The sequence below is a fragment of the Pungitius pungitius genome, chromosome 21, assembly GCF_949316345.1.
Source record: "Pungitius pungitius chromosome 21, fPunPun2.1, whole genome shotgun sequence".
Taxonomy (NCBI): domain Eukaryota; kingdom Metazoa; phylum Chordata; class Actinopteri; order Perciformes; family Gasterosteidae; genus Pungitius; species Pungitius pungitius.
The window spans coordinates 15,199,139-15,215,424 of record NC_084920.1 but is presented as its reverse complement, the minus strand read 5'-3'; the positions used below and the strand labels follow the sequence as shown (position 1 = coordinate 15,215,424).

Sequence of the window (16,286 nt, the reverse complement as noted above, 5' to 3'; positions counted from 1 at the left end):
TTTCTTTACTCAAACTTTTCACAATATAACTTGTTTTTTGATTTGGAGAAGCTCTACACATGAAGTTCTAGGCCTTTGTTGCGCTGTATCTGAGGAATAAATATCCCACAATGCAATGTGTGTGCAGAACGTTTTGTAACATCAATGCCTAAACGTAAATTTAACTATATACAATTCTTTTACATAAACTTTCCATTTGATCAAAATATATCGTAGAGATGTTAATTTTATTCCAAAAAATGCAACTTTCAAAACTGTCAATTTGTCAACATACAATCATAGAACAATATTGAATGTACTCAACACTTCCAACATTAAATAATAAAAAAATAACAGCCATGTATTATGTACATTTGTTTCTGTAAGCTATGTACATAAAATGAAAGAAATAAAAACTAAACCTTGCATGTCACCGGGCCGTGTGAGAGCTGCAGAGAGGCGTCACGTGCGTTTCAAAGCGCCGCAGCGGGAGCGAATAACCGGCAGCGCGTCTAAGAGCAAACTGCTGAACACCTACAGCACTACGGCTACCAAGCGTTGTCGTCTAAAACCGTTGCCGTGGATACGGCGGGACAACTTGAGACCAGACGCACGACTCGGCTAATATTCACTGCCTGAAAGCGGGAAAGTGTACTTCGTTAAAGGTCACATGGCGGCCATGCTTTCAACGTTTGTAGTTTTTTTTTTTTTTTGGCAGCCCCTGATGAGCAGAGGGTCCCCCCCCCCCCCCCTTCGAGGGGCAAAGCCATGCTACCATGTTTTACTTTTAGAAAACGGTTAAATAGAGTTCATGCAACGCACGCTTAAATGAAAAAAAACACTAGAACTGAACTTTGGGTTTTTTTTCTACCTCAAATTATCTGCTGATAACTATTCGGGTGCCGTTTGTGAAGTCCCCCCCCCCCGTGTTGTATAGAACTAGAGCGGCGGTTTCTTGATACGAAAATCATGCCGGCGCCCGACATCACACCAAACATCGAATACATTTTAATTCAGGCTGTGTGCGAACAACAATAAAAAGGCAACACAACACACTCCGAAGTCGATATGGATCCTCCCCGTGGGCGAGAAGAACGAGCGCGGCACGATGACCCGGAACCAAGAGTTAGGGGGTGTGTTGATGTTGATGTACAGCAGCTTGACTTTTAAATGACCTGCGTCCACTTTCTCCCTCTGAAGAGTGGCAGAAACTTCCACTTGAATGCGATCAAATCCAGCTGCTACAGAAATGGATTTTAAACGTGTTACAGAACATGCACGTAACCCCCCCCCCAAACGGATGAAGCGGTTCACACGCGACTAATCTGGTTGCATTTTAATCTTTCCCTCAGAAAAAGAGCAAATATCCGTCTCCCGTGCTTGTATAATATTGGGCAGGAGATCAGCAGTGACACTTTGGGACTGAAAGCGACAGCAGGCTTATGCAGCAACATGCGCGCGCCCCCCCTCCCCCAACCCCACACACACCAGGCAAGACAAATATAGCATTCTCTAATGCGAGCGTGGAGCGACATCTCTCCGGGCTTCACTTCCGACACGTCCGGTGAGGGGTGTGTTTTTTGGGCACCTCGATGCGGCAGCGGCTCCGCTCGTCCAGCCAGGGCAACTCGAAGTTCCTGCAGGAGGAAGAAACACGTGATGTTTGAGTATCGGAGAGGTGAGAGGCGAGAATTTAAGATGACAAACATCGAAATGTCGAAGAGCTTTATGTTGGTTTCTCTTTTTAATCCGTGACCTGTATGTAATACTGTAATAAAACCTCTAAGCTCTTGTGGTTCAATAAAAATGGTCAAATTACCATTTTTCTTTCACTGATTTTTTTTGTTAAAAATGAAATACCTGTCTAAAAAAAGAAGAAGGTATAATTAGAGGGTCCCAACCATGCCAAGATGAGCCAACGCCATACACAGTAAAATGCCAAGAAGCCAATGTAAAAGATGAACTTACTGTTGTGAGAGTTTAGGCAACGGCCGGCCGAATGCAACCACGGGCAAGAAGGGAGTGATCATGATCGTTTCAACTGGCGGAAATAAAGGAATCAAGTTTTAAAAACCTTTTTAAAAACAAGCATTCCTTTATTGTCTCTGCATTGGTGTGGAGTGAGGAGGACGTACCGTCTTCAGTGTCTGGGTAGAAGGACGAGAGCTCGGGCTCCGTCTCCGGGACGACCTTCTTTCGGTTCATGCGCTGCTGCAGACGCTGAAACATTCGCTGCTCTCTGATTCGCTGGATGTCCCACCTGAAGACACACAGGGGACCAATGTAAAGGAACCAGTGAGTCACTGGACCCTGTGTCTCACTGCCGCAGGGGACACAGGGTCCTTCACCAACAACTAAATATTGAATCTTATAACAGGTTCGACAATCGTAAAATACAAATATCAGCCAGTAATGACGACAATTAACAGATTCTTTAATCAAAAGCCAATCTACCTTTTCCTTCTCTTCTCGTCCAACTCCAGTTTCGAATGGCGTTTCAAGAAAACGTTGTCATCCAGCGGCTTTAACGGGACGTCACACACACACACACAATTCACACGTTATTGAGATAACCTTTCGGAGGCGGAGTTATTAACATTTCGGATGCAGCTCACCTCGGGGGGAATAAAGGACGGGTCCTCGTCCAGAGGCTCAATGGGATTTTCTCTCCATGAAGGGACTGAGAGGCGGGAATCAAGTTATTCAGAGACGGAGGGTTTGGGACATTTTATGAATTAAAATGATGAAAAGATGAGATAGAGGTCACGCTTACAAACAATCAGCATATCGTGTACTACATGAGGAGTCCACTCACTGGCCACCTCTTCTTCCTTTTTAGGGGAAGTCTCACGCAGAGGCGAAAGAGGAGGTTGGTTCCAGCAACAGAGGTACATCTCTGTAGTAGACATGAAAGGCAGGTCTTCGATCTGGTAACTCAGCCCGGGCTCCTCTTTGCACGGGAGCACGAGGTCCCTTTCTGACCCTGATCTCATGGGAAGGGTCTTCTCTGGGGTTTCTTTGCTGCGCAGCTCTCTCTGGTTTGGAGAGCCGGGCTGACTTTCGGGTTTCTGGGGGCTGAGCTTAGCGCTTTTGCCGCGTGACTTCTGGACTTTGGCGTCACCGAAGCAAGACTTCCTGTGAGGAATAAAAGGAATACTAAATACTATAAAGACAAAACGTTTTTAAACCCCCCCCACCCCCCCCAGATGCCCCTTCTTTCTTTACCTCTTTTGACCTTTACCACCCCTACTGAACAGGAGCGGCGTGGCCGCGTTGGGCTGCGGACTCTCCTCGGGATCCAGATCCCACAGGTCCTCTTTGTCGGGGGTCCATGGCTCCAGGGGCTGGAAGAGGCGCTTGTCGCGTGGCGGGTCCTTCTTCGTCAGCTGCAGGCGACGCTCCATGCGCTCAATGCGTGCAAGAAGCTGCAAAAGCGGGACAAAAATCAACGTAGATGCATTGGGAATAAACTACACTATTCAACAAAGTAATAGCATACAGTAAAAAGCCTGTACGTACCGTCTCCTTGTCTGCTTTGAGCTCATCTATCTCTTTGTCCTTGGACTGCAGCTGCTGTTGCTGTTGCTCAATGAGGTCCAGTTGGAGCAGGAGAATCTGCCGGAGGCAGTTGGCCTGCGTGTGGGGATTGGCAGGCGTCTTCCTGATGTTCCTCCACTTGCCCTCGGCAGATAGTTCAATGGATGCCGTCCCGAGGACCCCGGGGACAACACCCTTCACGCTTTCATCCGCGCCTGCATCCTTGGGGTTGTTGTGGAGAGCCATCTGAGGGTTGTCCATAGTGTCGGCAGAGAGGGGTTTACCTTTCACTGGGGTTCCCTCACCCCCCATTTGTCTCGCAGGGGACAACGCCCCCACAGTTTTATTGTCTCCTTGAACTACTCCTGCAACCGTGGCTGCGAGGGAAACTTTGCTGCTCATGTAATGCTGCTCTAAGTCCCTGGATCTGCTCGAGATCTCCACCCCGCGTGCGTTACGAACATCTGAGACAAGGTCGCCGGTCTCCCTCTTGAGGCCCGCGGCGGCCCCGAAGCGCGGCTTGTCGATGGAGTCCGTGTCCTGCTTGAAGCCCGTGTTTGGAAACAGCGTGGACCTCAGAGTCATGGCGAACACGACGACCAGAGTCTCATCCTGCAGCGCCCCGGCGGTGCATTTCAACCGCAGCACTGAGAACTTGGCAGCGGCTCTCCCTGCAAAACAAAAGGCGGAGACGTCGCGTTATTGCGCGTTAAAAGTCGAGTCGCGCGGCCTCGGGGCGGGTGGTCAAATGCACCCACCGACTACTCACACTGTGAAAAACCCGCGGAGCAGCGAAGCCGAGAGACGGCGCCTGATCCCCAGGCATCCTTCTCCCCAAGAAAAAAAAAAAGCGTTCACCGGGTTCGAAATTGAAGCTAGGCTACCTTAGCAGTACATTAGGAAAACTGAGAGGCTAATGCAGGCACAGAGTATTCACTTCGGGAAGATTTAGAGCTTTGCGTGGGGCACCCGGGGGGGGGGGACATTTCAGTGCGGGGACTCGGGAGTGGCTGTGTGCGACACTGGCACGATTCTTCTCCTCCATTTTGGGTCTCGCGAAATCATGAAAAACAATAACAGCTAGCTAGCTAGCCGGCTAACGTTTAGCCCGGCTAGTTTAAAACCAAGCGAAACGCACTTCCGGAAGCGACGCTGTTATAACGAACACGTAACACAACGCTCACGGTCAGGAGAGCGCGTTTCACTCGGGTGTATTTAAAGTGTTTCGAGCTCAACTCGCCTGTTATTGAAGTCCACCTGCAACTGCCTTCATGTTCCCTCCTCAAGACTTGTTAAAGCGCCGACTACTGCGCATGCGTAATTTGTCGTCTGGCCATTTCTTGTGTTTTGAAGGTTTTGGACGAGGAGCGCCAGAGGGGGGGGGGGCAGAGTTACACACATTACACGACAATGATGTAATGATCTATCGTCGTTATGTAAATGATTGTGGTAAAATACAGTGAATGCAGTTGCTCAGGTGATGAAGAAAGCGTTTGAGTTGTGTGCTTTACATTGGTATCAACATATTATGCTATGATGTACTTGCACGATTGTGTCCAGTTAAGAGGCAAATATTGCTTTTTTAAGACACGAGACTTTATTGGCTGCTGTGTTACCATGCATGGTTCCACCTGCAAACAAAACAAAAAGTCAATAAATGAACATAAGGTGCATACAATACACAAAAGTAAAAAACAACAAACAAGTGATGCAAAAACAAACGGCTGCCTAATGTTTCTAATATCTTTCTTTTTGTATTGACAATATAACGTCAGTCCAGAAGCAGTAGTGGAAGAAGTACTTATCTTACAAATAAATAATACATTTAATTATTAATACTGTTTTTATTTTGAAAAGGTGTCATTCTGCATAATAAATCCGTTTACATATGGTACATTATGTATATTTAGATGGTAATATTTAATAACTTTGACTTAAGTAAGATATTGAACTTGAAGATATTGAACTACTTACAAACAAAAGCATTTTGAAACTACTGTAGTGCAACTTCAACTGAGATTGGAGTACTCCTTTTATTCAACTAAAGGATCATAATTCCTTTTCAAACATGGACTGTTTATTTAATCCTTCTGTTCGTACTACTAATGATTTGTGATATAACCTTAATTGTTGCAGTTCCACCACTGGTCGCCTATATTCGTCAGGACACCAGGGGGCGGTATAACAAAGTATTGCTCTCCTCAACCAGGAAGTAGTTCACTTCCGTTCTATCAAAATGGAAACAGTTTCCCAAACTTAGCTTTATAGCATATTTAACAGCAATGTATAGGGCAATGTTCACTTCAATTGTTTGATGTAATAACGAGCCGCTCACGTAAAAGCTAATGATTCCGTAGACTTGCTCATCGAGGTGACAATCGTGAACTAACTTGCTGTGAACAGAACCGGAAACGTCCTCACAGCTAACGTTAGCTCAGCTACAAGCTAACGTTATATCTAATTTCCTGACATTATTCTGCATTAAAGACACTCGTAGTGTATTTTCCGTGTTTAACGCCGGTAGCAGACGTCATCAGAATGCACCGGAGAGGAGTCGGTGCGGGCGCTATTGCCAAAAAGAAGCTCGCAGAGGTGATGTTACAGTTGTTGTTGTTTTTTTTAACCTTTTAACCATATCTTCCGGAAAGCACAAAAACAAATGCCTGATCTTCTTATTGGATCAGTTGTACATAACTAACGTTATAACTTCTTTATAATTAATGTTATTGACTGTCATTACTACTTATTTATTGTCTGTTTAGTCACATATTTTTCTATTTTCAAAATAATTGTGCTCATGTTGTATTGTTTCTTTTGAGGAACCCTAAATAGTATTTATTCCTAGTAACGATAACATCGACTTTCTCATATAAACTGTGATTTCTTCTTTTTCTTTAGGCCAAATACAAAGAAAGAGGGAATGTTCTTGCAGAGGACCAAATTGTTCAAGTGAGTTTTTTTAATAATTTTTTAATAATTAAAATAAATTCTAGCTTTACCAGCTGCAGTATTAAGGAATTAACTTATTAATGTATTATTCAGTTATCCATAACTGAGTATTATAGTAAACATTCTGAAATAGCCCATTCTGCATTATACTTTTCCTTTAGGATGTTTACCTATGTGTCGTGAGTAAGTATTTTTATACTAAAACTGCTTTTACTTAAGTACTTAATACTTCTTCCACTGCTATATATTTATCTAAACCGCTGGTTTGGCAATGTAATGTTATTGATTACAAATTCTTAGGTGAATATTAAATTCATAGATACAAAAAATACCCTCATTTTTTCATTTTGTTTTTAGATGTCAAAGCAGTTGGAGACCTTCAAGTCCAACCTGGAGGAGTTCGCCAGCAAACATAAGCAAGAAATCCGAAAGAACTCCCAGTTCAGGGTTCAGTTTCAGGAGATGTGCTCCACTATTGGTGTCGACCCGCTCGCCTGTGAGCAGAATTTTTAATATAATCCTTTAAAGATTGTTTTGTTTAATGTTTCTAAAGTCAAAAATAACTTCCTTAATTTCTTCCACAGCCGGCAAAGGGTTCTGGTCCGAGATGCTTGGCGTCGGTGACTTCTATTACGAGCTCGGCGTTCAAATTATTGAAGTGTGTTTAGCCCTGAAACACAGAAATGGAGGTTCGTTATTTTGCTGGATACTAAATGGTGATTGTTGTGTTTGACCGTTTACGAAGATCTGAAGTCCATCTGTGATGTGCCGCCTCTCACTGGGGAGATATAGAATGAATCCAGTTCCTGCACTGTGTAGACCCCATAAATGATTATTAATCTGGCTTTTCAAGGCTTGACGTGTGTATTTTCTTCCAGGGCTCATTACTTTGGATGAACTCCATCACAGGGTGCTGAAGGGAAGAGGCAAATACGCTCAGGACGTAAGCCAGTAAGTGGAACATTCTGGACATCTCCTTTGGCTCATTAGAAGCTCATATGTCCTTATTGAATGATTTATTTTAAACCCTAAATATGTGCCTCCCAGAGACGACTTGATGAGAGCCATAAAGAAGCTAAAGGTGATGGGGAACGGCTTTGGGATGATTCCGGTCGGAGGCTCCTATTTGGTGCAGTCGGTCCCAGCTGAGCTCAACATGGATCACACCGTAGTTCTGCAGCTGGCCGAGGTGAGAGCAAATAAACAATGACACTAACTCACTAACACATGGAGGCTGCAGCTGATCTAGATCTTTTTAGTGGTTTAGAATACTTCGACAGCAGTTTGTTCCCATGTTTTCTTCCTGAAATGTCAACACATATTTACCAAATCGTACTATCAATTTTATAAAAGTTATTAACAGTCATGGCAGCGTCATAGACCACAGCAGCACAAGGTGAATGATAAAGAGATTATATTATTCTGAACAAATAAATTAAGAGAAATTGAAAAGTAAAGTTGATCACTTGGTGTCGCTATTTCCTCACTTTCTCTGCTTTCCTTTTCTTGACGGTTTCAAATGTTGCATCAGCTCTGCAGCTGCACTTGTTACCTAAAAACCAACGGCTGTTTGTCGCAAAGTTAGGTCTGTCTTTGTTTGTTTGTAGAAAAAAGGCTACGTGACGGTGAGTGAGATCAAGGACAGTCTGAAGTGGGAGAAGGAACGAGCCTGTCACGTCTTGGTAAATCTTCATCAGCTTTCAGGTCCACATGTACGAAGGTGGCCACAGTGGTCAAAACATTGAATTCAGTATCAAGTCTTATTTTAGTCTTAGATGTTTTCTCTTGTCTGTTGTTTTTATACCAGGCTGTTACCTCTAAGCTCTAAAGCTAAACATAAGGTGGGATTGTTGGGAAACCGTTCGCTGCTTTAGTTTGAAAGGTTGTCGTCTTATAACGAGCAAGCGTCACTTTAAAAAAATGTTATGGCTCGATCAATTTTAATTTAGTTAATGCATCTATCCTTTTCCCTCTGCCTATCCTGGTCCAGTTTTGTTAGATTTATTATATAATTAAAGATCATTAAGCGCCTGCAACTATGAGTCAACAAATCATGTCTGTCAGAAACTCTCCAGGAAACTATTTACATATTTGATTAATCCTTTTCAGTTTTTAAAGCAATAACATCACACTTTCTTCCTGTATTCTGTATTTTCACAGTTTTTAAACATTTATTAAACTAATTAAAAGAGAAGATGAAGATAATCAATCATTAGCTGCATCCCTTAAATTGTTATAAACAGCTGGGAAATAAAAAGTTAAGAGTTAATAACTCCAGGCCATGTCTTCACTATCATAATCCTTTTGATGATATGCATGAGTAAACATATTTCATTATATGGTACGTTCTACAAATGTTTTTAAAAGCCCTGAATGTGAGCGGCGAACTCTGCAGACACACCGCTGACCTCCGGCCTTCTCTTCTGCAGGACCACCTGCTGAAAGAAGGCCTGGCCTGGCTGGACTCTCAGGCCGCTGAGGAGGCGCAGTACTGGCTGCCCGCCCTCTTCGCCGAGCTGACCTCCCGTGACGTCACACCGGAGGAGGCCAATCAGATGGCGCCTTGAAATTGTTGCTAATGTTGTGAAAGCGATCGCGAGCCCGGTGACACGGGGCGCCGAGGAGGAGCAAGCGTCTCCTAGGCAACGGGTGCGGTCACATAACTTTCGGACACTGGGAGTCCCGCCACTGGTGTTTCGCCTTTCAGGTGGTTACGCATCAACGTACAGATAAACGTGTGGTTTTTTTTCATATAACTTATAAATAAATAACTTTCCTCTGCTCCCTTCCACCGTTTTATTTTGATTACTTCAGCAGAGCCGTTTACATTTGTTCACGGGCATCCACCCTTCATTCTGTCATTTACAATTTAAAAGAAGTTAAGAATACACTAAAATCAACACAAGTTACAGAGCAGCAGTTTCCCCTGAAGGATGAAAAGTGCAAAGTCTAACTGTAAATGGTTATAACGTCATCTTTTTAAAGGAATTTTCCACAGAAAAAGCATATTTTGGCCTTTTAAATATAAATCATATATATATAAATCACTGCTTTATTTTCCAAAGCATACATTTACCAAAGAGAAAATTATTTTAGTGCAATATGCCAATCATTGTGAAGGTCAGATATTTGTTTGATTTAGATGTTACAGCATCTACATTTACATTCTTTTCATCTTAAAAATGTTTATGCCTGTTCATTTTCAACAAAACAAATCACTGGGCTCTATTCTCGATTTCTTTCTTTATTCTTTTAAACTCTGATATTAAATCATTGGCTACGTGCACGGACGATTAATTCTGCCAAAACCAGGTAAAAGAGTTTTTATCCACCAATTTGGTTGAACGATCGCTGCATCTAGACTCAATAAACATCTTTAAATTCTGTACAAATTCAACAGACAATCTTAGACCATTTAATTTCAGCACTTTTGCTCATTTGTTAAAAATGAAGAAAGGAGTTTTCAGTATTGGTGATTAAAGGTGGAAATAAAAACAAACGCCCAAAACCGTACACGTTGGAAAAAGCTCAACAGTGAAGTAAAATACTGCAATAGCAAATATCGGTGTGGTTATTTCACACCAGAACCGACCCGGCTTGTGAGAAGATTGATCGATGTGCCTCCTGCCCCCGAGGTGGCGTTGCGGGGGTCTCGGGGGTGCGGCTCACAGCCCGTGGCTGTAGACGTGATCCTCGTACGCAGACTGCTCCATGCTGTCGCAGATCATCGTGCAGAAAGGACACAGCCGGTGACTCTGCTCGTGCTGCTGCAGCTCGTTCTGTGTTATGCAGGGGAAGCACTCGCGGCAGTGGCGACATACCAGCGACTGCTGGGGGAGGGCGGGGGGGGGGGGGGGGGGGGGGGGGGGGGGGGGGGCAGGCAGAAATGGAGAAGGCACGTTGGGAGCGGTAACAAAATAAGCAGCGGATTATGTTTTAAGTCTTCTACAAAAATAAACGGTAAACAGTCGACTCGTGTTGAGAGTTGAGTTCAGCTTCACTTTAAGTACGATTGAGACATTAGAGAACAGCTTTGGGAGGCTCAGGTGAGCTCAGGGCCTCTTTAATAATACCGGACTGAAGTATTTGCACTCACCTCTTCTTCTGCATCTGCACCCGCTTCTGAAAGGACAAAAAGTGAATCAGTTAAACACAGATTAATTAAAACAATAACGGCTTTATTTAGTTTGTTCAACAGCCGTTTCATTATCAATGAAAAAGGATTCTATTGCTTTAGGAAAAACTTTTATTTGTATGGTTTAAGTAGGTGATTAGAGATGCAATCCTCCATGGGTATGTATTTTGTATCACTGAAAAAAGAAAAAAACATCTAATATGTATATACATACATACATACATACATACATACACACACACAAATGTATCATGAATCAAATGTATGGGGGAGATGTTTCGGGGTTCTGTGAGTAATTTGAATGACCTTTGCTTTCTTACTGCAGGACAAACATTCTGTTATTATCTTTTGTATGATCCTATGAAAATAATAATATGAGAACTCACCGATGATCTCATACGGGTGCTCGGGCTGTTGGGGCAGTTGGGGCTGTTGGGGCTGAGGAGCGTCGGTCTGAGCAGATGTTTGGAGCTCAGCATAAGCTCCGCGCAGCCTCTCCATATCGTCCCGGAGCATCTGAGGGGCCAAAACACGAGTAAACAAAAGGTTCTGATGATCACAGGGGGGTAGGGGGGGAGACGATGGTGGCGTGAGGGTACCTGGTTCTCTCTGGACAGCTCTTCCTTTTCCAGTCCCACCAGTGCGATCTGCTGCTCCTTCTCCTCTATCAAGCCGTCCTTCTCTGCGATCGCAGAACGTGCATCTGCGATGGCGCCGGTCGCCTCTTTGAGCTTCAGCTGGAGGAGAGCGGCGGGGGAAACGAGCCTCGGTTTGTAGCACGCGGACACTAAAAGCGCTACATCAACACCTTCATCTAAAACACACTTATTGGATCCTGCAGCGCTAAGGAACCGTGGAACACAGAAAGGCGGAATACCAGGCAGCTGGTGGCTGCGCGCTATTCGCTCTGAGGCGAGTTTGAAGGTTCTGCGGACGCCCCTGGAGCTCACCTCTTGTTTGCCACTCATCCGTTCAGCCTTCTCGGCTGACGAGGCCAGCAGGGCCATCTGATCCCGGAGCTGCTGCAGCTCCTGGTCCAGGTGCTCAGAGCGTATCCGGACGGCTCTGGTCTCCTCCCTCTCAGCCCGCAGCTTCCCCTCGGCCTCCTGCAGCTGGCAGGCGAGAGTGTGACACTGCGCCTGAAGAAGACACCGTCATGTACCACCCCCACCCGTGTTGTTAAAAGAACACAGTTGTCTTTTTAGTTTGCTCCCACCGTCAGGTCCTCAGGTGAACAGTTCTGCGGCGTCGTCTGCCTCGCCAGCTTCCTGCTGAGCTCCTGGATCTCTCTCTTCATGTCGTCCATGGCGGCCGTTTGGCTCTGCGACCTCTGCAGCTCCGCAGAGAGCCTCCCTTTGTCCTTCTCACTGCTCTGAAGGTCAACCTGCCCAACGGGTAAAAGCACATGCATTTCAATACTGGAACAAATGCCTGAGCCAAATAATATTCACAAGACATTTTCTATTTCCATCTTGGATGACTTGTTAAATAATTCAAATACAACAGTCCCGTTGTTATTGGTGTTTCTAAAAGGGATCCATTTAACTTCTGAGCAGACGAGTTTGTTTCTTTGTTTGTTTCTTTCTTTTAAGATCATCACAGACTGTTTTTTTCCTATGAGCAGCTTTGGAAAACAAAACTACCTCAAAACGCAAAGTCGACTCACCTGAAGCAGCTGGATGGTGTCTTTCATTTGGATCAGTTCCCTTTCCTGCTCTCTTTGTTTGGAGTTTAACCTTGAAAAAACATAAACAGAGGCTGTCAGGGTCCAGAGGGACGCGGTTCCACGACGGACCAGGCGGCGATGCTCGAACTCGACTCACGTGGCGACCTCCGCGCGCTGAGCCTCCACCTCCCCCCTCAGCTGGGCGCGCTCCGCCTTCAGCTGGTTGATCTTCATCACGGCTCGCTCGTACCGCTCCCGAGGGTGCGTCTGAACAAAGGAAAAAAACAGAGCTTTTAGCGGCCAAAGGGATTTAAAAATGAAATAAATAAACAAACACACACAATCTTACCTCATTTTGTCCCGTTGCGCCGTCTAAACTGGAGCAGGTGCTTTTCTCCTGTGTGGCGTTGAGCCGCGGCTTCATCGAGTCCTCCTGGTGGGGACGGCAAAGTTAGTCCTGAACCCTGCAGACGAAGCACCGACGTCCCTCGCAGACTCAAAACAAACCTTTAAGCTGTCGTCTTTCTCTTCCTTCTGCTCCACGCTGCTTCTTAAGCTGTCATTTTGCTCCTTGATTTCTTGCATCTCTTTGATCAGCGCACTCATTTCTCTCTCTTTCTGTTCATTCTGCCGCTGTAGAAACAAAATCACAGCGTGTCAAATATCAAAGGTCCTATTTAACCGTGTCTCTCTGTTGTGAAACGTGTCATTTGTTGACCTTCAGGCTGGCAACTTGTTGCTGTTCTGTCTGTTGAACTTTTTTTAAGGTTTCGTTTTCCTCTTTCATCTGATCCAGGTCCCTCTGCAGCTCAGCTTTCTGAAGCAGGCCCAGGTCCACCTGCTCCTGGTTTCAACAGAACACATGAATCAACACAAAGCTTCTATTTACAGTTTTATCTTTTACCAAGAGCTCTAATCATGAGCCGAGAGCCCCCACTGCGAGTTTAAAAATACCAGTCGATTGTGACTACATTTTTTTTAATTGTCCGATGGTTCTCAGCTGACATGCGATACCTGTGTAGTAATAACCAGCAGGTCTTCCTGCAAGCCGCTCTCTGGGTCTTCTTCCTCCGCCGGCTTCTTGAAGCAGAAAGAGGTGCTGGCTCCTCGTACCACGCCGTTTCCGTCCACGTAGCAGAACTGGTAGAAGTCGTGCTCATTCTTGGGCAGGTAGTACTCTGACGGGAGGAGAACAGGGAGGATTCAAGATGGTGAAAACGTGCTCACCATGGTTTCTAAAAACTTCCCAGTGTGTCTTAATATCTCTTATATAAAACATTTAGTTTACAAATTCGGTGAGGACGGTCACAAGTCAACATGACTTTATTTTAAGAAGTCACACGCAACCATCGTCACGGATCCGTCTCTCAGAAATCCAGACCGAACCTCACATGGCAAATAAAGGGGACAAACAGGGACCAACGTGTGTTTCGGTTGCGCAACATTTTGTTGTGAGACACCGAACACTCTTCACTCTTTGTCAGAAGGAAGATGATCAGCTCACGTGGAGTTATCTGACCAGTTATGAAAGATCACGGGTAAAAGAAACTCAATATGTGTGTAAGCTTATATATATATATATATATATATATATATATATATATAAATATATTATATCTATGATCAACACCACTGAGCCAGAGGAGCTTCGTCCCAGCGGCTCATAAACTCCAATTTTAATATCCTGAAGCGATTATGTCTAAATCGTGTTATCACGGTGTGTACACAACAAACGTGACGAAAGCGTTTTTTTCCACCAGGCGGTTTTGAAAATGAAACTATTTCTTACCTTTGAAAACAACCGGCCTCATGGTGGATTCTTGCCCGACCACATCGTGACACGGCTCCACCCACACAAAGGTGTGGTAGTCCTTTATTGTGCTCCACCCGACCTGTTCCAGGGGAGAGGAGACAAATCTCAAGAGGCAGATTCCTTGAGGCAACAGATATAGGAAAGCAAGAGAAGCCATTTTCGAATGATGTGATTTTTGATGAAAATAATTGTTTCTGAAAACCTTTCCCAAAATATGAGCGGATTATTCTGAGGTTTGTTGTCATCTTGACACAAAAAGTACTATTTTTTATTCTGTGATATTTTGAAGTACCTAGAGCACCTCTAGTATTCAATATAATGAAGGCTTATTAAATCATGAATTGATTTAATTCATATTTGTATTTCTATTCTTGTGATAAGTCCTTATTTAGACTCGTCAATGTTTTGAGAGACTAAGTCATATTTAAGAAAACGTTTCTCGTTAAAAACGCTACTTCCAGGATCATTTATATTGTTTTATTGGTAATGGCCTTCCATATAAACACTCATTTCTTATCCCAACCTTAAAGATGCCCACCCAGTCCCGGGGGGTCGGCTGGAAGGCGGTGGTGAGGGTGTAGCGGCAGGTGACGGGGTTCGAAGGCGGATACGAGTACGGGGTGTCGATGAACGCCACCTGGGGGAAGGTGGCCGCCCCGGCGGCCTCTCCTTGGTTCTCCATACTGAGCTGTCAACGTAAACAGCGCCATGATGACACTACAGCGAGTCGGACTGAAGGCGGCAGCTGGTTTTATTCGCTTTCCTTGTTCCTGTTGCTGTTGTTACTGTTGTTTACTCGCACTTATTTCATAATAAAATATTTCATAAATGAATACAATACTTAATAAATGAATCTAAAAGTGCTGAAAATGGTCAAACTTAAACAAACTAAACTTTTAAAGGGCAATTAAACTGATTTTAAAAATTACATTATATAGAAAACGAAAGTGAGTGAGCAAAAAAATAAAATAAAGACCGCACCCGAAACATTATGTAATAATAGCTTTTAACAGAAAACAATGCCTTCAATAGAAGGAGTGTTAAAATCCCGGCGTTTTAGAGGACATGTTTCGGATACAGAGATTAAAGTAAACTTACATGTTAGCTGTCGCTCGTCGCCGCACCACCACACACCGTCAGTTCCACTCGTCAGAAAGAGCCACGGTGCTGCGTTCAGGGGCTCCTCGGATACGGAGATATTTAAATGCAAATATTCAAACCGATTTCCAAAAGTAATTTTACCACTGTATTGTTTAGTGTAGAGACGATTGATTTTATTGATTTTATTTCAATATTTTATGTTTTATACTACAGGTATTATACATGTATTATTATACGTGCACATTTTAATCCACAGCTCATTTATAAAATTCATCTTCTAATCTATATATTTCAGCACTTTCACACGTTGTACTACAACTGCAGCACAACAATGTATTATATCCTATTTAAAAAAACAGGTTTTCATTTATTTTCATCAATTCAGACATAGGTAGCCTGTTTCCAATTTTACATAAAGGCATCACTAGTTGCATTCGTTGGAGCTCGTTATGATGCACTGTGGGTAATGTAGTTTTGTTAGTAAGCCAAACGCTTTTCCGCCTTGGAACATATTCTGATATTTAAAAGCGAAAAAATGTGTGTTATAATATAGTTTAAGACGTTATTAAAAGACACACTTCGATATTGGTCAATTTAGACATCAGTGCTGTGCTGGTTAAGAGCTCAGCATATGGGAAGAGAGGAACACCTACAATAAAATACTAAAAAATATCAAATCTAACTTCACCCTCTTTGTTTTCTTTTCTCTAGGGTTAAATTTATATCATACAAGTGAGCATGTTTTACCCCGATTGCTAAATCGTATTTTGTGCACCTTACTGGATGAAATCAAGACCTGTTAATGGCTCTTTTGCCAGGCTGACTTGAAAGTACGATGAGTTGTAAAATAACTACTAGTTGCAGCGTGGCTTTGAGGATGCACTTACTTCGACGTTAGGACACCTAATTACAGTGACCACAGATGAGAGAAGAAAAGTTGGAAATAACTCCGCTGGAGTTGTTCCACGGATGTTCAAGAGCTCATCTCTGGTGAAAGAGCTCCGGGAATCGTAACGGGAAACACAATTTACGACGAAAACAAAAAAAAACAAAGAGCACCGAAACACCGAGGCAGCCATCTGCGGCGCCATCTTGGATCATCTTCG

The 16,286-nt window shown here is 43.8% G+C and overlaps 3 protein-coding genes across 5 annotated transcripts; 1 reads left to right on the top strand and 2 right to left on the bottom strand.

Moving 5' to 3' along the window:
- Positions 1-208: 208 nt before the first annotated feature.
- On the bottom strand, positions 209-4,858 carry msl1b (MSL complex subunit 1b). 2 transcript variants are annotated; one of them, XM_062560088.1, is made up of 8 exons: positions 3,499-4,858; positions 3,205-3,404; positions 2,753-3,114; positions 2,595-2,659; positions 2,434-2,501; positions 2,115-2,239; positions 1,948-2,020; positions 209-1,616 (listed from the first exon to the last, which is right to left on the bottom strand). In XM_062560088.1, exons 1-8 carry the CDS (start codon positions 4,099-4,101, stop codon positions 1,526-1,528), a joined length of 1,587 nt encoding a protein of 528 aa, XP_062416072.1. In that variant the 5' UTR covers positions 4,102-4,858; the 3' UTR covers positions 209-1,525. The 2 variants fall into 2 exon arrangements, with proteins under 2 accessions (XP_062416072.1, XP_062416073.1); XM_062560089.1 differs by having other exon boundaries at positions 2,795-3,114; positions 3,499-4,857.
- Positions 4,859-5,562: 704 nt separating this feature from the next.
- On the top strand, positions 5,563-9,253 carry snf8 (SNF8 subunit of ESCRT-II). Its single transcript, XM_037462903.2, has 8 exons — positions 5,563-6,108; positions 6,415-6,465; positions 6,823-6,961; positions 7,050-7,154; positions 7,344-7,416; positions 7,513-7,654; positions 8,073-8,147; positions 8,895-9,253. The coding sequence occupies exons 1-8, from the start codon at positions 6,055-6,057 to the stop codon at positions 9,030-9,032; spliced, it is 777 nt and encodes a 258-aa protein (XP_037318800.1). The 5' UTR covers positions 5,563-6,054; the 3' UTR covers positions 9,033-9,253.
- On the bottom strand, positions 9,245-15,257 carry calcoco2 (calcium binding and coiled-coil domain 2). 2 transcript variants are annotated; one of them, XM_037462898.2, is made up of 15 exons: positions 15,178-15,257; positions 14,603-14,767; positions 14,056-14,158; positions 13,281-13,444; positions 12,985-13,110; positions 12,774-12,899; positions 12,616-12,699; positions 12,424-12,533; positions 12,267-12,336; positions 11,817-11,984; positions 11,551-11,739; positions 11,200-11,337; positions 10,987-11,116; positions 10,562-10,587; positions 9,245-10,295 (listed from the first exon to the last, which is right to left on the bottom strand). In XM_037462898.2, exons 2-15 carry the CDS (start codon positions 14,759-14,761, stop codon positions 10,131-10,133), a joined length of 1,758 nt encoding a protein of 585 aa, XP_037318795.2. In that variant the 5' UTR covers positions 14,762-14,767; positions 15,178-15,257; the 3' UTR covers positions 9,245-10,130. The 2 variants fall into 2 exon arrangements, with proteins under 2 accessions (XP_037318795.2, XP_037318796.2); XM_037462899.2 differs by having other exon boundaries at positions 9,245-10,292.
- Between the last annotated feature and the right edge of the window lie 1,029 nt (positions 15,258-16,286).

Bases quoted from the DNA above. Each gene is read 5' to 3' on its own strand.
- msl1b (XM_062560088.1), bottom strand. From the start codon at position 4,101: ATGACTCTGAGGTCCACGCTGTTTCCAAACACGGGCTTCAAGCAGGAC. The intron at 2,660-2,752 runs GTAAGCGTGACC...CCCGCCTCTCAG, and splicing joins ACACGATATGCTGATTGTTT to TCCCTTCATGGAGAGAAAAT. The intron at 1,617-1,947 runs GTAAGTTCATCT...TTCCTCCTGCAG, and splicing joins TTGCCTAAACTCTCACAACA to GAACTTCGAGTTGCCCTGGC.
- snf8 (XM_037462903.2), top strand. From the start codon at position 6,055: ATGCACCGGAGAGGAGTCGGTGCGGGCGCTATTGCCAAAAAGAAGCTC. The intron at 6,466-6,822 runs GTGAGTTTTTTT...TTTTGTTTTTAG, and splicing joins CAGAGGACCAAATTGTTCAA to ATGTCAAAGCAGTTGGAGAC. The intron at 7,155-7,343 runs GTTCGTTATTTT...ATTTTCTTCCAG, and splicing joins CCTGAAACACAGAAATGGAG to GGCTCATTACTTTGGATGAA.
- calcoco2 (XM_037462898.2), bottom strand. From the start codon at position 14,761: ATGGAGAACCAAGGAGAGGCCGCCGGGGCGGCCACCTTCCCCCAGGTG. The intron at 13,111-13,280 runs GTATCGCATGTC...TGTTGAAACCAG, and splicing joins TGCTGGTTATTACTACACAG to GAGCAGGTGGACCTGGGCCT. The intron at 10,588-10,986 runs GTGAGTTCTCAT...TTGTCCTTTCAG, and splicing joins GCACCCGTATGAGATCATCG to AAGCGGGTGCAGATGCAGAA.